The 20,471-nt window shown below is 49.9% G+C and overlaps 2 protein-coding genes and 1 long non-coding RNA gene across 7 annotated transcripts; 1 reads left to right on the forward strand and 2 right to left on the reverse strand.

The window, feature by feature from the left end:
* Positions 1-2,323: 2,323 nt before the first annotated feature.
* Positions 2,324-12,985, reverse strand: tppp (tubulin polymerization promoting protein). 2 transcript variants are annotated; one of them, XM_086155405.1, is made up of 5 exons: positions 12,844-12,985; positions 8,850-8,930; positions 8,034-8,369; positions 4,169-4,322; positions 2,324-4,074 (listed from the first exon to the last, which is right to left on the reverse strand). In XM_086155405.1, the coding sequence occupies exons 2-5, from the start codon at positions 8,861-8,863 to the stop codon at positions 3,880-3,882; spliced, it is 699 nt and encodes a 232-aa protein (XP_086011531.1). In that variant the 5' UTR covers positions 8,864-8,930; positions 12,844-12,985; the 3' UTR covers positions 2,324-3,879. The 2 variants fall into 2 exon arrangements, with proteins under 2 accessions (XP_086011531.1, XP_086011530.1); XM_086155404.1 differs by lacking the exon at positions 12,844-12,985 and adding an exon at positions 9,347-9,484.
* Positions 12,986-13,218: 233 nt separating this feature from the next.
* On the forward strand, positions 13,219-16,591 carry LOC147229780 (uncharacterized). The gene is made up of 4 exons (XR_015106853.1): positions 13,219-13,785; positions 15,352-15,386; positions 15,486-15,557; positions 16,477-16,591. It is a non-coding gene; the product is annotated as an uncharacterized LOC147229780 (long non-coding RNA).
* On the reverse strand, positions 15,789-20,439 carry zdhhc11 (zDHHC palmitoyltransferase 11). Of its 4 annotated transcripts, XM_086155930.1 has the most exons (10): positions 20,087-20,439; positions 19,194-19,406; positions 18,596-18,774; positions 18,418-18,519; positions 18,222-18,346; positions 17,097-17,252; positions 16,876-16,994; positions 16,621-16,670; positions 16,500-16,551; positions 15,789-16,422 (listed from the first exon to the last, which is right to left on the reverse strand). In XM_086155930.1, exons 2-10 carry the CDS (start codon positions 19,404-19,406, stop codon positions 16,315-16,317), a joined length of 1,104 nt encoding a protein of 367 aa, XP_086012056.1. In that variant the 5' UTR covers positions 20,087-20,439; the 3' UTR covers positions 15,789-16,314. The 4 variants fall into 4 exon arrangements, with proteins under 4 accessions (XP_086012056.1, XP_086012054.1, XP_086012055.1 ...); XM_086155928.1 differs by having other exon boundaries at positions 16,500-16,670; XM_086155929.1 differs by lacking the exon at positions 20,087-20,439 and adding an exon at positions 19,505-19,664 and having other exon boundaries at positions 16,500-16,670.
* Positions 20,440-20,471: the final 32 nt, after the last annotated feature.

Genomic DNA, 20,471 nt, shown 5'->3' on the forward strand with positions numbered 1-20,471 from the left:
TGCAGAACTGATTTGAGGTATTCAAAAAAGTAAGTTCTGTTTTTGTTCTAGGAAGTGCTGCGTCTGTCATCACCCATCGGCTGAGCAAACAACCATCTTCTCTTTTCCCAAATCAGAGGGTTTTTGTCCATAGATTAGTGTAATATTTATATTTCAACTTAATTTGGGGCGGGAAAATGACCCACCAACTGCCTTTTCAGAAAAAGTTATTTTTTTTTGTCATTGTGACGTTTTTGAAATGGACAGTAAATCCTTTATGTTGTTGCAATATATACAGTCACCACTAGGTAGAGACGGAGGACCATTGCGCTTTCATTCAAGGGAGGACCTCAGTGTTTCTAAGGAATACACTCCCTTGGTTTCCCATGATTTTCAGTGGAATGGATGTCAGCTCCGCGTGTTCTTTTTGCACGTTAACCTCATTGTTGTTTGACGCTGAGATCCATGCAACCATTCACCCTCTCAGTAACACGTCATGTAAACATGATTATTCATTTTCTCAGACACATCTCACAGAGAAAAAGAATAGTTCATTCATTAATTATTCACCCTCTTTCACACCTCCTGTAGAAACATACAATTCACTGTCATTATTATGCTATATAAAGACATACAACCATTCACTTCCATTCACAGGTGATAGAGAGAAAACCATTCACTCATTCATTCGCACATCATATCAAGACATAGAACCATTCACCCCTGAACCTGCATGTTTCTGGACATGTCTTGCCATGGCCTTCTGTGGAAGATGACTCAATGTTTCTTAGTAAGGCCTCCCAGCCGGTGCTGTGTAGGCCTGGAGCTGTCAAGAGCCTCCAACCCTGTTTCACACCCTCCAAGGCTGACACACCAACAAGACAGCAGAAGCTTCTGGGGAACAAGGGCAGAAATAGATTTTAGAATTTTTCCACATAATCTCCACCACCTTGTTGTTTGTTCCATAACCCCCGACTTGTCTCTGACCTCCTGGTTCAGGGGGGTTACAAGAAGCGTCCGGAGATGCTCTCATTGACCATCACTTGATGGCTGCTGCAGCCTGACGATGACTTCCCGTGGGAGTCTGGAGTTCAGCTCTGTGAACCAAATTAAAAAAAAAAAAACACAAACACTTCAGGGGGGGAAAGGAAACTTTCTCATCCTCTCTGTCACTGCCTGCGGCTCGGACCCTCCAGATCCTCCCCGTGATGGAAAACCGTACTTCCTGCCGGGAGGCCGAGGTCAAGTCCCTGGGACAGGAAGCGGGTGCGCTCAAGTTTCAAGCAGCGGCACGGAAAGAGGAGCACAAGGCCCAAAGTCCTGCAACCTCTGGGTCCGGCCGCAGGAGTCCACAGCTGCCTATGTGCATCTCCACGGTCCATGGAGACGTCCACAGAAGAGGGAGAGAGTGCACAAGGCCCAGAGCATCTGCATGGAAGCCCAGGGTAGGAGGAACCCCCCTGGGCTGTAGCATGTCTTTGCTAAGCTAAGCAGGATCCGCACATATACACACACACACACACACACACACAATACGACGTCACACCTGAGTCACTGTTGCGGTGTGTGTGTGTGTCTTGCAGGTTGCTGAGGGAGACGGCCGGACTGAAGGGAGACGAGGACCTTTCAAAGAATCAGAGTGAGGAAACCGCCATGGGCGTTTTTGGAAAGCAAGCACTGTAAAGAGTGGTTTGGACTCAAAACAATGTTTTTGTCACGACTTCTCCTTCTCAAGACGCTTTTTATTCTGACGTTACTGGGGAGAGCGGAGTTAAGTCCATATCAGGAAGTCAGTAAGTTGGAAATAAGAGTGTAATGGGGCTGTTACTGTTTTTATGCGGATGGCCGATATTGGCTAGACCGCCATATTAATATAGCGACTTGTTTTGGAGGCTGAGCTCCTCGATGATGGACTTAAAAACAACATGATGCTATAGTAAAGTATATATATAAGAGGTGTTATTATTAGCTGTTAGCATTAATTCGTTGTAGAAGGAAACACAGGATAATCTGCGTCAGCGTCCCAACCCCCTGCTACTCTCTGGCATTTTTATTTATTTTATCCTTTTTTTAGGTCAGTTGTGTCTCCATCTGCTTTGTAGGCAGCAGTGGAATGAATGCATGTGGATTCCAGCTGCACTGCACTTTATTTATATCCCCGCCTCGGGGGCTGGAGAGCGTCACACACGCACACGCACACGCACACACACACACACACACACACGTGCACGTGCACGGAATGTGTAGACCAGAGCAAACCTTGTTAGCATGGATGCTATGCAAGCTCAGCTCAGCCCAGCTATTGTGTCACCAGTCTTGCGTGAATAGCTGAAAAGAATACATGTTTTTTTTTTTTTTTAATTTTTATTTTCAATAACGCATTACAAATAATGAACACACATTAAGAGTTCCAAAGAACGAGTACAAAAGCACACGGCATGCACCGAGGGGTTTGGGAGGAGGGGCACAACGACACATTAGAAGTTATTTAAAAAAAAAAACCATCACATTGTCCCTCCACGTTAAAGGTGCACAGTGTTTGGCATCAAGCACAGAAAAAGGGGTCAAAAAGAAATTGGGGGGGGGGGGGGTAACACTGATAGCTGCTAGCTCTGCTCTGGAGGTCTGCCCCCCCCCACCCCCACCCAGTCCGAGGCAACGAACGTGAAAAATACCCTACAAAAGTATATTACTCTTTTGCGTTTATTCCCTTTTATCTCACACGGTACTCCAGACAGAATAGTAAACCCCAACCTCCCTGCGAGCTGAGGCCGGGCCGGATATTCACGCCTCGGTCGGCAGCGCGAAGGGTTCTCTAATCTAGATCAACAGACAGACGGCAACGACGGCGGGGGGGGGGGGGGGGGGGAGAACCCTGTACATATACGCACTGATACATTTTGACTTCGAGCCAAACGGCGTTCTTCGTCACCATCCTGCCGCGTCGTGACCCCAGGACTTAATGGAGAAGCGCAGCGCGGCAAACCCCTGCCATCGATTACTCGCTTCCGGGTAAAATGCGATATATATACTGTATCAACATGCACATAGCACAGGCGACTCAGAAGAAGAACATTTTCCGATATATACACCATCTTACCACAAATATATTAGAACTACTATGTATAAATCTAATGAAGGGACTGATATTAAAAATACAATCTTGTACAACTGAGCTCGCCCAGTGAGGTCGGAGCTTCCTTCAGCTGAACTGACCAATCGGAGAAAATAGCCGATTCATCCTGTTGCCGAGGGGGTCGCTTCCCGATGTTTACTTTTGTCTACGTCAGGCGAATGGGACGACGGGGGTTGTTTGGCGTCAGGTTGAAGAAACAAGCAAAATCGGCGAAAAATGTGAATCTTTTTGGGTCCGAGCTGAAGGCGGTCGACGGCGCGAGCGTATAAAATCTTTAGAAAACAGCTGACAAGCGAGAGGGCAAGAGGCAAGAGGGGGGGTTAGCACTGAGGGTAATTGTTTGAAAGAAGCGTCGGCGATATGGGTCGGAAACATGCGCCGCATACAGCCTGGGGGCGGATCTTATAGCGCCATCGGCGAGTTCATCCTGATCCCGTTTTAAAAACAAGGCCCTTTCGTCAGCCAAGCTTCGGTATTCGTTCTCGGGCAGTGACTTGCTCTCAGACAGGAATGTACCAACCGGTAAAGACATTTTAAAAACAAACAAAAAAATCAATGTAAACAGTTTTCCAGTTCTTGCGCTTCACAAGAGAAGAACTCCAAAGTATCTCTCTTGGCACACACACACACACACACACACACGATCACACACACACATAGAGGGGTGGAGAGAAAAATGACAACCTATTATGTTCTTTTGAGTACTCTTGGAATAGAAAATGATCCTGGTCGTGGATCCAACGTTTGCTTCCGTTCCTTCGCCCTCACATGGGTTTGTTGACCTTCTTCTCGTAGGACCCTCGGTGTTTGTATCCTGAGACGTATCCGGAGGTGTCGACTATGTCCACCCGCCCGGCCTTACCCTTCCCGCGACCGGTGTCGTCGAAACGCTCCTTGTGGGACCCCGTGAACTTGGTGGTGTCCGTGAGTCGGCTCACCGTCGGCGAGGCCACGGCTCTCTGTGAGGGAGTTGGCATGACATTTGAGTGCGTTCTGCGTTCGTCCGAGGCAACGGGCTTTTCGTTTCGCGAGCGTGATGGCTTGGGATCTCACCGTGACTCCGGCAATGACCGGCGCCTTGCCCTCTATCAGTTTGAAGACCTCGGCCTCGGCCTCCTCGCCCGTCTTCTCTTTGTATTTCTTCCGGGCGAGCTCTCCGAGGGCAACTTTGAACTCATCGAACGTGATGGTGCGGCAGGATTTCTTCCTGAAAGTGGAAAGAGATGGTATCAGTGTTTGTCGCAGCATTGTAACGCAAAGAACAATCCGCTGGAGACACTCCCGGCACGGAGCAGTGTCTCCGGGGTCCAATCTCATGCCGTGTTCCTCAACTAAAAACAGATGTGGGCCCGGTTTGGGCCAAACGGTCGTCACCACCGTGGCCCGGTTCACTCTAAGGGCATAGCCTCTCAGCCATCGCTTGGCTCGAAAGCTAAATTGCCGTATTATGTAATTTCCGCCGCTAATGGGGCTCTCAGTCCTTCTGAGTTCTATCGACTTCACATCACGGAGAGGTTGAGAGCCTCCGGATAAACTGATTCATACCGGTCAAATACTGAACATTAGCGAAAGCAAGTTTAGTTGCTTATTTAGAAGTGTAAAACAGCTAACCTAGCTAACATCACGTGTAAGGCTACTTGTCGATGGTAACATTTATTTTCATCTTAACCAATTGAAGTAGGCCAGAGTGAGACATCTCACTTTTGTCAAATTTTTGATGCATGGCTAGCACATGAGCGCTCGTGACCAGAAGGGGAAGCAGTGGCGGCTGGGGCCAGGCGTACGCCAAACCAACAATGTTCGGGAAAGTTTTGTGCGCGACACGACCACGAAAAGTTTTTTTAGTTAAGTTCACCGCTTGCAACCATTTAGTATTTCGTTGGTCACCAAAGTTTGTGAGGAACTGGATGTATTATCCACAAAATGCACTTTTGTCGAAGGGAAAGACAAGCATTTTGTCACTGCATTTTGCATTTTGTTGCTCCAATAGAGAAGAGTCATTGTTTCCCGTACGGTTCATCATCAGACTAGTCGTTACAGCAATCGATGACTAGTTGACGATTGAGATAATCCTTAGTCAGGCGATGCATTGCATCGTACGGTGGCCCCTGCAGCTTGCCAGATTTTTCCTGTCTCCAGGTTTCAGCTGGATACCTGCTCAGGTTGACAAGCCTGGGTTTGTCAGGCATTGGCCGTTGCTCTGACCTGAGCAGAAAGCTGTTCTAGGCGACCAGATAAATCACGGACGATACTTCAGACAGATGGATACACAAAACGGGCCTCGCCGCTTTTATTGGGTAACATGGAAATATCACATATTAAGCTTTGGAAACTGCTCGGACGCTCGTGCGCGTTCACTTTGACGCTGCAGATGTGGGACAGCGTGGTACTCGGAGGGATAAACAGTGCAGGAACTCTCACTGTTTGGATCTCCACTCCCAGTGCTCTCAGTACCGAGCTGTCATCTGAACAATCCGGCCCCCGGAACAAACCCAGCTGCAGACTGTATACGTGACCGCCTCTTCAACTCGTACATCAGCCTTTCGGTCGGCCGTAGTCCGCGCTGGTTTCCCGGCACAGGCGGCCGCGGCGGTGATTTACATCTCGGCTGACTATCCGATTGAGACATTCAGCCCTGCCAGAGGCGACTGAGCGGATTGGTTCTGTGAGCCACGCCGATGCCCTTTAGCCAGGGATCACCATCCATTACCTTCTATCTGGGAGTGCTTCAGTTGTGGCCGTCGGCCCATTTCACTTCCATGCTGAAAGTGCATAGTAACGCACACACACACAAACAGCCATCACTGTGGTGATAAATCACCTAAACAGCAGTACATAAAGCACGACGTCTCCCAGAGCAACCTGCCGTCATAGCAACCAGCAGCGGTAAACAAGGGTGTTTGGGTTTTATTATTAATTTGACTCATGCGGTGACGGTTTTTTGTTTGGGCGATCCATCAGCGTTGAGCCTTTCGGGAGCTCCGTTCCCCTGAGCCTGTTCCATGCTGTCTATTGTCAGGGGGGGGAAACTTGACTTCCAGCTGCCGTTTCTGTCCGAGGAAGATAAATATCTGCCCTCCTCTCGTCTCCTCCCCCAAGTACCGTCCCGCTTCAGTCCCAGAGGCATCCAAATGGCTGAGTTGTGTAAATAGAAGGGGACGTTTTTCGGGGAGGTTATGACGGGGTCAGGAAAGGATAAAGGTTGGAGAACGTTTACTTCTGGTTTGGAAAACCGCAGCAAGAAGGCTGACCATGGAGGTGAGGACTACTCCTATATCTCATCCAAGACTGGAAATTTCACAGTGCTCGCTCATTAGCTCGCTTTCCACCTCAGCGGGAGTCTGGGTCCGAGCATAGGCGCGATGCAGACCGCCGCAGAAAGACCATGCCGACGTTAGTCGGGGCTCATTTAAATGTTCAACTCTCCTCATGAGGGAGCCAAGAGAGTCTGCAAAGCGAGGCCCGAGACAGGAAGTACACTGGAATGAACACCAGTGAACACCCTCATGATGGCAGGAGATGAAGGGATAGCGTTTGATGTCTCAGACCGTTGTCATGTAATGTGAAATATGAGGTACTTCTTGAAGTGAGCATCTTTAGGGGCTGGCCAATTGGAAATGCACCAGAGCGCTGCCTCTAGTGCAAGTCGGCCATTTTGAATCCAAACCGGCGGTCCAACTTCTCACTAGCTTATCTCTTAATCAAGCAAATCTGTTAAGTCTGAATATAGCATAACTCGGAGAGAGTTTTCAGAGATTTTTCTGTTCTTGCGCAGGTGTGTGTGAGAGAGAGAGAGAGTGTGTGAGTGAGACCGAGGTGGAACAGATGAGGGTCGTTCACCGGCGGATGATGGAAAATCCACTAAATCAACGTGAGATTCCCGAGCTGGGTCTTCTCAGACGTCGCCTTTCCCCGCGGCCAGAGAGGGCGATGAGTGGCCCTCCAAACATCATTTCTATTCTGGTGCCGTCTTGCAGAAGAATCTTTATTCACATCATTCAACCGACATAGAAAAGAAACAAGTCCGGGGATGAGCTATGAGGGATAATCTAAATAACCCTCGACAGATGCTGACATTAAGATAAAGGGGTTGAGACGTGCGCATGCAGGCACTCGGCTGTCGGCCTCTTATCGGCCCCACGTCCACGACACTGCATTAATTCAACTTTGGCTCCTTTGGAAAATAATAATGAGGTCACGTCTTATTATTAGACTTGAATCAAGGAGCCGGGGATGAATCACCGCGGCCCGAAGAGATGCAGCCTGACCTTCTGGCTCCGCCCGCTACTCTGGATGGGCTCTGCGCCAAGGCTGACCGGACACGGCGAACAGAACAGCTGCACGCCGCCCACAACCGATACCCTCCGCCAGCGACCGGTTTCGGACGCCCTGCAGATCAGGAACCCATCGCGACCGTCACTTTTCGCACAACCGGAGGTACCAGACACACCTCGATGGAAAAACATCACGTTTTCCGCTCAGTGTGTGATCGTGTTGTTGTATCACAATGAGATCGAAAAACCAAGCTTCGGTTCAATGATTCCCCTAGTGGTCGTTGACTGAACTGCAGGTCGATTGAGTAAAAAAAGGTGAATAAATTCATCTGCATGTCAGCGATACCGTTTTAAACCTGAGAGGAATTTTATCCTATAAAACTTGGTGTTTCTACCCTAATCCCAATTGAATGCAACAGCAACGGATGCTCGTCCCCTTTCGGTTTCTGCCTGGGAGAAGAACCTGCATGACTAACGCTGCTGTCATCTTCGCTGCAGGAGCAGAAACCGCATCGAAGGATGTTTGGTCCTGTAGCGATCTGTCCTGTTCTCCGCGCGTCATACATTCAAATCAGAACAGCCCCCAGCGAAGAAACTCCCGGTGCGTATTTTAAAATGGCAGCGCAGGCCGGCGTCGCTCTTACTTGACTTTGCTGAAGACGATGTCGACATCGGTGAGCGTGACGTTCTTGCCGTCGATCACGCCGCAGTCCTTGCACAACTTGGACCAGTTCTTCCCGTGCAGGTCTTTGCCAGTCGCACGGGTGTCGCCGTGGATGGCAAAACGGCGGAACGACTCCTCCAAGGCGGTGATCTCCACCGGCGTGGACGAGCCGGCGCCTCCTTCGCTGGTGCCGTTGGAGTCCGACGACAGCCTCTTGGAGGCTCGGTCCTTGGAGTGTTCGCTGTGCGGCCGCAGAGGAGCCGAGCTCATGTTGGGATGTTTGGCCATCTGCACCTTAAAGTCGTCTATTTGGTCTCTGGGATTAAAAACCGGGATCATAAATTGCAAATATGCAGACGCTTGAGCCATATTTGAAATTAGAGTTAACTTCAATACATAGCATTAGCTAACAAACAACGTTACCATTAGCTGACGTTAGCATTCAAATCAAATGACAGGATCTGATTTAAATCTACATGAAGTGATAAAGCACGATAATTGATTATTGGCCGTAAATGAAAGCGGTACTCAGAGGGTCTCCGTGGAAGAGGAGGATACATCTAGTCTGAAACTTCTTGGCCTGAAAGTGCAACATCAGGTCAAGACACAGCCCACTTCTTCTTTCCATTTGAAGTGCTGCTTTTGTTTACGAGCAAGATTAAACTTTCAAAGTGTGCCTGGGCGGGGGGGGGGGGGGGGGGGGTTCAATCGGCAGAATTCATTGGCTGATAAATCAAGGGCCGAGTGGGCAGACGGGCCGTTTGACCCCAGAAGTGCGACGGGAGGGGAGACCTACCTCTGGTCGGCCATGCTCTCGCAGGAAACTGGTGCCCTCGATGGAACGCTGGAATCGGCTGACGTTTGTTTTCTCTTTGTGCTGTGGAGGAGACGAAAGAAGGGAGTCGAGCACGGCCAAGAGATACCGGACCGGGAGGCGTTGGGGGGAGGAGGGATGGGACGGGGACGAAATCAAAGCGCCTGCTCCTCATCACTCATGCTTCACATAAACAACTCCCGGTATTTTAACAAGGCGGAGGCACGGATACGGCAAACCCCAGCAATTCCCCGTAGAAATGAAAGATTTCCGCTACTTCAGAAGCAACCGGAGTTCTCCTCATCCACTTATACCACGGCAAAAGCTGAACGTTGGTCAAAGTTCACAACAACCCCACTTTCTCACCTCGGGTGATTTCATCGGCTCGGATTCCTCTCTTACAACATCATCTGCCTGAAATCCATCTCAGCGGCAGCTTCCCGCCTAATTTGGCGTCTTAAGAAATGTTCCCCGCTCACCTTTCAGCCGTTCCCATAACGAGCGGGCATCCCTACAGCGTGTGCGTTGCCATGGCGAAGAGCAGCCCGGCCCGCAGGTCGTCCGGCGAACAGTCCCCCCGCGGACTGGACCCGCCACTCAAGGCGCGCAGCGCTTTAAAAGGGAGTGTCCAAGCGGAGGCCGACCGAGCCCATTCGCCCAGACCGCGAGAGGTGAATGGGTGGTGTTTTTCGCGCCCGCTTGCCGGCACGCGATCACGAGCGGAGCTAAGAGCAGTTAACCCTTGGATGGGAACAAAAAGGTCCCCCTGACTGACACAGCATAAAGTCACTGCTTTATCGCCTTGTCAAAGAGGAGATTATTAATGGCTGTGAATAATAGCATTCACAGCCAGCGGCACTGGGGCGCCATTGTGTGGCGTCCACTATGCGCGCCAACGTCATCAAACGCGGTGATATCGCGCATTTACACTATTGATGGCAGGCACTCTGATGTCATCGAGGGGCTCGGGATGTGGGGGCGGGGGTGGACAGCTATGGCGGCGTCTCCAACTACCACCCAAAGGATTAGCAAATTAAAAATATCGCTAATGGCTCGTTTTAGCATGCCGTTTTCTTATGCTAGCTCGAGTCTTAGCTTGTTATGGAGAAATACTTTTACCATCTCTCGGGTCTTTACTTCTCGAGATGCTCCACTGTGCTTGAACCCAAAGGGGTTGGAAAAAAGTAAATATTGCTGCCCTGAGTAGAATAACCAGGCTGTAAACGCTTTGAAAACACAAGAGTAAAACTAGCATAAACATTTTAATGGATCAGTATGATAGTGAAGAATGACCTCGTTGTCCTCATACAAAAACATCTTCGCTCTTTCCAGACCTTGGTTTTCGTTTACTGGCGAGGCTCGCCAGGCCCACGGCCGGCCGCTGAGACAAGATCGACTGGCTTTCAATGGAGACGCCACTCGACGATGGCGAGCGAATCAGCGGCGGGAACAATGGTGTCCTTTCACCCTCCTCCTCTAGTCTGGAGTCTGTCTCAAGGGGCCGGAGCCCCGAGAACAACGGGGCGCCGCAAACCGCCGCTAGCCAGGTAATGACCAGCGAGCAGGTCGGGCGGGGTGGTGGGCGGAGTCGGCGTTGTCTTTTCCAAACAGTCGCAGCGCGTCCTCCATCCCACGGTAGGTGGGAGGTACACACAAACACACACACTCCTTCTGGCCATGCGCTGCACGGATGAGCGCGCCGACCAGAAGCTGACCCATTTTGGACCGCGTCTATTCAGAGCGACGACGACGCGGCACTGGAATATTGTACTCGCTGTCCGGTGGTGGCTCGCCGGGTGATACCCAAAACATTTTGTAATGTCACACCAGGTGAAGGTGATGCGCGAACCGATGCTCCGTGTGTGCGTGTGTGTGTGTGTTGTCGCTCGCACGTCCACCACCGTGAGCCGACACACTGGAGTCCCATCTGTTTTTCATCCAGATCGGTATCTTTTCCAAGCGGTTGCTCTGGAACGCGACCCCATGTTGTCAGGCATGAAAAGGATGACTGCCCTCCTCAGGATGGCATCGGACTTTTGCTCGCCAATTGTTTCTTTGGTTCTCCGTCCTTTCTTCTGGCTGATCTCTATGCCTTTTCACCAGCCAACCTAGCGGCGCTCATGCCCGACAAACTGCGTTTTTACCTCTTTGCCTCCTCGCAAGCGTTTGTAAACTGACAACAAATGCGTCACAAACGAAGTGGACATCTTAATTTCTGTGCCCTCCACTGGCCGGTGTCTCAAGGAGCTTTATAAATAGAAATTTCTCCCCCGATTGATGTAATTTGAGATCCCAAGCAAACTCCTGCGCTTCCTCCTACTTGACCATTTTTACACACCAAGCTAACGTAGCATAGTGTAGTAGCTTCACCCTCATCCTCCTCCTCAACCTTGCCACCCCCCCACACACTTTCAGCAGACCCCGTGTTCTTCAGGAACTTGGGTACGTTCCTCAGCTATCTCTTTGACTTCTTTGGCCTGTGACCTTTAAAGGAAGTGACTTTGGAGTCAGCTGTATCGTTCCACCTTACGGTGCTGAGAAAAGAGCCTCTACAAGAGGCCGTCCAGGCTCTTTTTGGTGATATCAACATGCCGCCTCTCCTCCGAGGCCACGATCTGTCACCCTCCAAGATGGAAAATGCCGGCAGACTAAACAAGAGGTCGGGAGAGGCCGTGGCAGCCATTGCCACGAGACGTTGCCCTGGCACCGCGCAGGAAAACAATCCCTTAGTGTGCAGCTTCTCATGCAGTTGTTTTATGGCGATTAAAAAGAGCCAACTGAGTGCGCGGGGGCGTTAATCGTCCAATAGGTCAACTGCCTATCAATCACACATGCAAATCAAGTATTGATCTCCTCGCCATGAATTCGGGTTTCAAGATGAATTGGCAGAAATGAATAAAGAAGGTTACAAACATAAATGAATATTCTGAATACCGAAGTAGGAAGTGTTCACGCAGTGCTTGTACCCATCTCTTAGCCATCTATGACTTACACATGCTTAATTATCAGTCTAGCCAATCCCTGCCTCGTTCAGACACATGAATACAGCATGCAGCCAGACGTGACATGAATATGAATTAAAAAAAAAAAAATCTTTGACCTAAATATGATTCATCTGGAGCTAAATAAGAGTAAATTGCACTCCGGGAGCAATTGTTGTTGTTGTTGTTGTTGTGCACAAGTGGGACAAATCCAGTGACTGCGCTTCCCCTCATGCATTAATAATCCAGCCTGGAGGGCCGGCAGCAGCCGTTCATCAGCCGCAGATGAACACGTTACTAGCCGTGACATGCCACAAAATTAACGAGCCAATCCTCACACCGCGGGCCACGCTCACATTTATTATAATCCAGATGAAATATGTCTCCCCTGTTTTGTAAACCGGATTATCAGGCGCCTTATAAGGATGGAGTGATACTATTTTCATGCATAATTATGTAACTACCTATGTGGAGGGGGGGGGTAGAGGGTGCAGGCGGGGCTGCAGCCGTTGGGCGAGCCATCTGTCAATCATTGTCATAGCCAATCAGCGATGGGAGGAGGTTCCTACTATCACCACCACTGAACCCGGGAAGATTAACACGGACGATGGCGCTTGTTTACTTTACTGACATGAATGGCTGCGTGTGTGTGTGTGTGTGTGTGTGTGTGGGGGGGGGGGGGTTCCTCTCCTCCTTGCGTGAACGTCAACGCACGACACGATCGCGACCCGTGATATCGTGTTTGAATCGCGCCGTGACAGGAAACGTGAAGAAAGGGGGCGGGTGGTTGCAAAATCGAAAGCACCTACGTATGTGTTTGTGCGTGCCTGTGTGCGTGTGTGTGTGCACGGACGCAAACGCACGATTTTTTTTTTTCAAATTCCACGTCGTGCACAAACGCCTGAATAGTGAACAGGCCATTTGAAGCGTGAGCGTGCAAGGAGGGATAGAAAATAAGGGGGGGGGTAAAAAAAGGTGAGGTGAGTTTTATTCACCTGCCGCCGGGTTTCCTTCCACTTCCACGGAAATTTCACCACATCCTATCCACGGGGGTCGTGTCGTGTCCGCCGTCGCCGCTTCCAGAAAGAGCTCTCCGGTCTGACCCACGGCCGCCGCGCGTCCGCGATGCTGGGAGAGAGAGACGGCCGCTGATTGGCTGCCGCCGACGGAGCGCTTTTCCGCCGCGGAGAGGCGCCGAGCATCTTCGGATGCCGTCAGAGGCGCGGGGGGGTGGGGGTGGGGGGGGGTGGGGGGGTTGGAGGGTTGGGGCGGAGTCAGCATCCCCGCGGTGCAGAGTCATCCGCGGGACCGAGAGCCATGCAGGAACAGAGATCCTGGCACAGTGGCGGTGCTTGGGAATGTTTGGGCCCGGGCGGTGAATTTGGGTGCCTGAATCATCTTTTTTTGGGGGGGGCGGTGGCCGACAACATGGACTTCATTGTCTCCCGCTTCGGCTTGCGGGCAGGAGGAGACGGAAATCCAATTGCCAGTCTTCCGATTGTAAGCGGGGACACTTGATGGATTAGATTCAAAGGGTGACAACTCAAAACAAAACAAAAATGGTGTCCAATCACCACAAGTGCGAGAATACCCCAGCTGCTTCAAGTAAGGGAGTTAGCTCTTGGACACCCCCTGCTGTCGGACCCTGCGTATCTGCCCACCTCGTCCAATTAACAATGGCTGCACTGTGGCGACAAAACAAACCCTTTCACTCCGAGGGTGGCGCTGGTGGTGATGAGGTTATTGTAAGATGATGTCATCGCAGTATCTTCAACCCTCTGAACCGAACATCTGACATCTGACCTTCATCGAAGATCAATATTGTTTCAGCGAGCTTATTTTTTTCTCTTTTTCTTCAGTCATCTGAAAGTGCGTTCAGTGGGAGATGACCTTTGACCTCTACAGGTTTACTTGTTTGCCTCAACAGTCCAGACTTGGTAAGTTCTCTGCTGTTCTTCCTGTTTAAACTCAGACAGACGATCATCTGCCAACTTCTCACCCTCTACTCTGCATCCTCTTCTCTCACACCAACTTCCTGCCCTCTTTCATCCATCAGCATCCTTCCACCCGGATCTTCCCCATCCCTCCTCTGTCCGTGTCCAAACATCTCAGTCTGACTTCATTTCCAGAACATCTAACATGTTCCGTCCCCCCTGATGGACTCCATCTTAATCCTCTCCATCTTTCTCACTCCTAAGGAGACCCCACCTCGTCTTCATCTCTGTTGCCTCCTCAAGTGTCTCCAACACACCTTTCCTTTCATTGACCCTCTGGACTTCAAATCCTCCACCTTCATCTCCACTCCCGGTAGCCTCACTGCTCCTCCCTGGTTCCTCTTATTCACAGCCTCTTCTTTCCAGAGCGTTACCTCTGCCTCCAGATCAGGGGGTGTCAAACTCATTTTCACATTGCCGGCCACATACCAACATTAAAATGATAGCATACTTAGCTGTAAATAACCAAAATATCATGTGTTTTTTTTTTTGTTTTGGTGTTAAGAAATACAAGAGCGTTTGGAGAATCTTGACATTTAATGAACAATCTTTTTACAAAACATTTCATGAAACACCTCGCATTTCCTTCGACAAATGTGCAATTCACTTTTATCATTCACATGTATGCATTGCAACTGATCCCACTGAAGTTTTGTACAAATGAACAAAACCATAACAAGCAATTGGTAGTGAAAAATGTAGTATTGCACTTTAAGATTAAATGAGACTTATAAAGAAAGGGATTTTGAAGCCATTTACACATGTGCATATAAAATCTAAATTAAATCCCTGCCTGCACCTTTCAAACTAAAAAGAGTGCTATTAAATGTGTAAGGAAGAAAGTATTCACCTGTCCTGTAAATGCGTTAACTTCATACATGAAACATGCATACACACACACATATAATGCTGAAAACGTATGGAGTTGCATGAACAGTAGAATTCCACCGTACTCTTTTGTAGTGAAGCTGCCAACTAATATTAATTGCACATTCTTGCTTTTACCGCTGTTTCCTCAGACCCGCCAGCAACTGGTCGATCTTATCTCTTCTCAGTCGTCTTTGCAAGCCGTCTTATTTTTCCCTGGGATGAGTCTCGTCGTGGCGCCGAATATCATATTCCTTAAATACCGAAACTCGTTGCAAACACACCAAGCACAAAGGTTTCCCGTGCGTCTCCGTAAATAAATAGGACGTAGTCCATTTTTCTTTGAAAATTCTACAGTCTTTAACTACTTTTATCTGTTTTGATAATGACATTTTGGCTAATGAGGGAGTAGCGGGGAGGTAGAGAACAGGGTAGAAACAACGTCATAACAAGCAGCAGGTGGCGCATTGATAACATCTGCTGATCGGTCTCTCAGTGATGCGGATCGTCTTCTACTCTGACCGAAACAGCGGATAATTCTTGAATTTTTAATTTAAAAAAATTAAATCCATGTCTTTTATGCATTTTTTCACTTTCAAATGATCAAACTATCCCTTCTGACATGCTTCTCTGCACGTCTAGACCTCCTCATACAACCACAGCTCCTCCCTCAGCTGGTATGCAGAAACTGTAAATACTATTTATTAACTTTGACAATATTCTGTCACTTTAGTTCAATGTGTGATGTGGAATTTTAAAAATAATTTGTTTTGCAGGTTTTTTTCTGCATGAAGGCAGGTAACGGGGACGCTAGCATGCTAGCATAGCTGCTCTACTAACAAGAAGAGGTATGCCATCAAAAGTTTTTTATTTCAATAATTCTTCTAACGGACGAGTGTATTTCGGGGGTAGCCAATAAATATCAAGCCGAGTTAAAGAAACGAAACATCAAATGTGACATGAAGCAGAGGTGTGTGTGTGTGTGTGTGTGTGTCCAAGACGTGGAGACACACTCCATGTGAATGAGATACTAAGAGGGAAATATTAAGAGGGAAAAAAATAGACATTTATCCTGAAATTGGACGTTTATTATAAAAATTAGCACATGGTTCTCTGGATGCAGTGGAAACAACCGCAGTTTTTGTTTACAATTAAATCAATTGGAAACCCCATTTAAGAATACATTTAATTTATGTATCGGTATATTTCAATGGCTTCCATTCTAAATACATTTAAAAACACTCGAGTTCTCGGCTCTTGTCCTCCACCAGGAAGTGGTGGAACTTAAAATAAAAGTCTCTCTCTTCAGGCCTCAGATGGAGTCATAATTTAAAAAAAAATGATAATAAATAAATTAAAAATAGCTCCAGGTCAGGATATGGCACGAATCTGTCTCGGGATAGAAAAAAGGATCTCCCGCCCTTTTTTTCCTCGAGGAGGACGGTGAAAACGACACGCCGGAGACGCAAGAAGGCTTTAAAAGTCATAAAAATAGGATTAGAAATAAGAAAATGAAATCTGTCCACCGGGGTCGTGAGCGAGCGCCCCGATCCACCTCCGCCCTCCAGGTCTTGATGCACGTACGCCGTCTTTACTTTGTGTCGCTCAGGGCTTCGCTTGCCGATTTGAATCTTTACAGGTGTTTCCCAGAGAATCTTCCGGAGCCAGGCGGAGCGCCGGTCCCCTCCCCGGTGACTTTTTCACGTCGCTCAGCTGGAAGAGAACATCAGTGTGACGATTCCCTCTGATCCGCATGTACTCACACAGGTTCCGAGCGGACGTCCTCACACCTCGGCGCAGATGGAGCCGGCGAGCGGCCCTTTATCGTCCGACCCGCAGGCGCTGCGAAACAGAAGCGGCGTTAAAGAATCGCCGCCCGGCCGGGGCGCAGGGCGGCGGGTGAGTACGTACCCGGAGCTCTGCGAGAGCGCCGGCTCACAGTCGATGGCGCTGTCTTGAGTCTGACAAAAGAAAAGACGAGTGGGCGCAAACACATTTGAGGATATTTTACGCCGTCTTGACCTTTGCCGAGATAAACCGAGTGATTTGACGGACCCGACACAGTTGTTCGCTAAATGATGCAGAGCTAATGTCCCGGTGGAGCCAGAGATCAGATCAGGACGAGCTGTTTAGATAAAATAAGAAAGTCCCCCGCCCCCCCCCCACCTGTTGGACTCCGTTCCTCGTGTCGGCTTCATGTGGATCTCCGGCCTCTTCGTCTCTGCTCCCGGCCTCTTTCTGCCGTTGCATCTTAACGTAGTCGTACGTGCTGATGCCTTTGTAAACTGGGGTAAAAAAAAAGAGCAAACGGCGGCGGGCAGAGGAGGGTTAGCGGGACCGGGAAGGGGGGTGGCGGCGGCGTCTGGTTTCGGGGAGGTTGGACTCACAGAGGTAGAAGTGGAAGGCGAGCAGATGGCCCAGCAGCAGCAGGCAGGCGATGCTCAGCATGGCGGTTAGAAAGGCCAGGATGAGAAGGGCGGCAGAGCTGGTCCTCACGGGCGCCGCCGGTAAGAACATCAGCCAGGTCTCGTTTCCCGGCACGCCTCGGAGAACAAGAGCATCTCAACGCTTACACACCCAGGGCGGCAGCACATGATTGGACAAAACAGCTGAATGCGTCTGTCGGGAAGTCGGATGGTTTGGATCAGTAGGTGTGGTAGTCTAGAGGTCAAGAGCTGATGTGGTCATGCAGCTCCCATATTATTACAGATTGTAAGTATAAAGCCGGATATTCGACACCGTTTTTTCGTACCTAATAACAGTTTTTTCGCACGTTGTTTTTTTTTTCGCCTTCTGGATTGAAACATTGATTGTAGCTACTTCTATTTGTGACAGAGCTGCTCCACAAATCATGAACTCCATTGATGGGGAGAGAAGGAGGCCATGCAGGAACGGAAGTTAGATGTTACATTCCATAATTTCCATGACTGAAGGTGCTTCATTACCGCCGGTCTGCAGACTTGGTGACGTCTCCTCACAGCCATCTGAAGGAGACCCAGATCCTCCACTTGGAGATCTTCCTCCATCCCTTCATTAATTCTAGTAACGTGACGATCGGAACCGACGGCGCTCCAAGCTAACTCCCAGGATTATTATTAAACGAAAGAATCGGATTGGAAACCTCTACAAATTGTTCTTAGTGTGGCTGAGGAGCATCACCTTGTCAGGAGGAAAAACGGTATGCTCTTTGGGATATGATTGACAGGAGGAGACAACCAATCCAGAACATTCTGACCGAGTCTGTTTGATAAGTAGAAGAATGACAAGTAACCAGACTGTGCAACTTGAAAATCAATGCCGTCTGTTTGTTGGGTACATTTTACCCTTTGGTGCTCTCAGGGAAACAGTGATCCCTGCTGGTTCTGGTGTTAAAAGACACTTAAATTTGTCCTCTTGTCGCTGGAATGATGTGGAGTTGCAAAAGAGGATTTCGAAACAAATGCTTCTCATTCTGCTCCATGGCGGTTGTTTACAAACGGGTCAATCAATACATCAATCCGGAGGTGACTCACTGCGAAACTGCGGCGCCGTACGCAGGGCGTTGGGGTCCAGGTAGTGCTGGACAAACACGTACAGGATGACGGCAACCAGCAAGAGGACGCCCAAGGTGGCTGAACTCAACGCCGCGAAGAAGTACCTAGAAGATGCCGCATCCTGTCAAACGCCACCTTTTTCCAGAGCGACGGCTTCACCTCCAGAGCTCCTCACCAGTAGTTTCTGCCTCCCACGCAGGTGTTCAGCCACTTGCAGTGGTGGTCGAAGTCCTCCACGCACTTGTTGCAGACGCCACAGTGTTTCACTCTGGGGCCTCTGGGTAGCACAGATGAATCAAACACGGGGCGGAACGGGAAAAGGGGAAAAGGGTCAAGGAGTTGAGATTCCTCACACGTCCACGTCACAGAGGTAGCAGTGCAGGTCCTGGATGACGTGCGCCCGTTTCGTCCGGTCGAAGAGCGGCATCGGGCCGGCGTAGTCGCGCTTGGCCCTCACGCTGGCGTCGGCGGGGTCGATGGTCACGGCGGCCATGTGGGTGAGGAAGTGGGAGACGAAGGCCAAGCTCGTCAGCTTTGCGGGGGGAAAAGGTCAAGGAGCCAAACGCTAGGAGTCGAGAAGTAAATAATGGGGAAAAACAAGTTTCAACAAGTATGCTTTGTATGTGGATATGACTGTTTCAACTTGTTAGCAAGCAACTTTTATTCCCGTTGAATGCCTTCAATGGATTTATTTGAAAACCTGGAACTCGAGGCGTTCAAAACGAGAGCCCGCGTAAAGAGACGTAACGGCGGGTGAACGCACGCCGAGGGGGGGGACCGCCGAGCCGCAAACGCCATGTGACAGAATCCCCGGTGAGAACACTGGGGAAGATTCACGGCCGCCGCGATCGGAGCCCGTACAAGCCGACAAGAAGTTCCTTGTCCTGCTCCGCAGACCAGACAATGCTGTTGGCGAGCGCCGGCCGGCTCGCCGCTCCGCCTGAAGGATACAACGTAGAGTACGTGGTTCCACGGCGCCGGCAGCAGCGGGATGAAGATGCCGAAGCCAACGACGGCAAGGTAGCCGTACACCAGCCAGCCCGCCACCTGGAAGGCCTGCGGCGGCCACGACCACCCGTTCATCCTGGGTGTCTTGGAAGGCACCAGCTCGTTCCTGCTGCCGCCGTGCACTGGCGCTGTGCGGTGAAAACGGAGGCAGTCCATCTGAAGGAAGAGGCAGAAGATAAGCTGTTCACGGGCACAAACGTAAATGTAACTCATGCACACCGCCTGCGACCCCTTCGCCCTGCCCTTTGGCCTACATCTTTGCGTTCTAGGGAAGGCACGACTTTCCCGGAAGTCGCAACATCGTCGGACAACCGGATAAGAAGCTCTCGACCCCTTGGTTTGTGCCTCTCCAGCTTCTCCTCCTCATCATCTTCATCGGAGGAGCTTCGAAGTGCAGCCGCTTCTTCGATTGCACAAGTTCTCAAGCGAAATCGGAGGTTTGCTTTCACCTCTTCAACTTCTTGTACGGGACAAAGAAGAGATTGTCCAGGGAGCAGCTGATCCACCGAGTACAGGAGGTACAACATCTTGATGGTGGTGGTGGTGGTGGTGGTGAGGGCGACTTCAAAACAAATCACATGTTCGGCCTCCCGGCGCGGCGGAGCTCTTAACAACGGTTCGTCTGTGCCACTCGGCCGGGGTGAAGGTTGACCCCGGCGGCTGCGGCGAGAAGGCATTTGAACGGCATTTGAACGCACAGCGTCGGCCGCCATCGCTTTACCGTAATGACCTAATAAACCATCCGCGCTTTTTTTCGTGCCATTACGGTTGCGGGGAATTAAATAAATGTAAAAAAAAAAATCACGGGGAATAAAACCAGGCGGGTTGAGACTTACTTTAACCGGGGAATAAATTCGAGCCTTAAGGACAGAAGCGGTCGGATTCTCGGTTCTGCAGCAGATTTCCAGCCGGTTTGTTCTCCATGGCGACTTTTTAAAACAGGTGGTTTAATCCAAGTTAGTACCAGTCACATTATTCACTTCCATCCGAGGAGTGGGAGGGGGCGAACGCGGAACAAATTAAATTAAAAAAAAAAAAAAAAAAACACCGGGGAGGAGGTTGGAAATCAGAGATTCATGCGGACGAGCGACGCCGAGTCAGAAGTTGGAAGAGTCAACTCAGCGGGACGGAGCTGCGCCATGGCAACCGGGCCATTGCGCATGCGCAGTACTCCCGCACACACCCCCTCCCTCTCCTTTCTCTGGCGTCCCGGTGCTGCAC

This window comes from Fistularia commersonii, chromosome 11 (genome assembly GCF_037954325.1).
Source record: "Fistularia commersonii isolate RoL2024-O1a breed Wild chromosome 11, RoL_Fcom_v1.0, whole genome shotgun sequence".
NCBI classification, from domain to species: Eukaryota; Metazoa; Chordata; class Actinopteri; order Syngnathiformes; family Fistulariidae; genus Fistularia; species Fistularia commersonii.

Excerpts from the sequence above, each read along its gene's own strand:
- tppp (XM_086155404.1), bottom strand. Across the intron at positions 4,323-8,033 it reads ATCGTCTTCAGCAAAGTCAA|GAAGAAATCCTGCCGCACCA; the intron begins GTAAGAGCGACG and ends TTCCACTTTCAG. Across the intron at positions 4,075-4,168 it reads CGGTCATTGCCGGAGTCACG|AGAGCCGTGGCCTCGCCGAC; the intron begins GTGAGATCCCAA and ends ACTCCCTCACAG.
- zdhhc11 (XM_086155928.1), bottom strand. The coding sequence starts at position 19,406 with ATGGACTGCCTCCGTTTTCACCGCACAGCGCCAGTGCACGGCGGCAGC. Across the intron at positions 18,775-19,193 it reads GGAACCACGTACTCTACGTT|CTGACGAGCTTGGCCTTCGT; the intron begins GTATCCTTCAGG and ends CCCCCCGCAAAG. Across the intron at positions 18,347-18,417 it reads GTGGGAGGCAGAAACTACTG|GTACTTCTTCGCGGCGTTGA; the intron begins GTGAGGAGCTCT and ends GGCATCTTCTAG.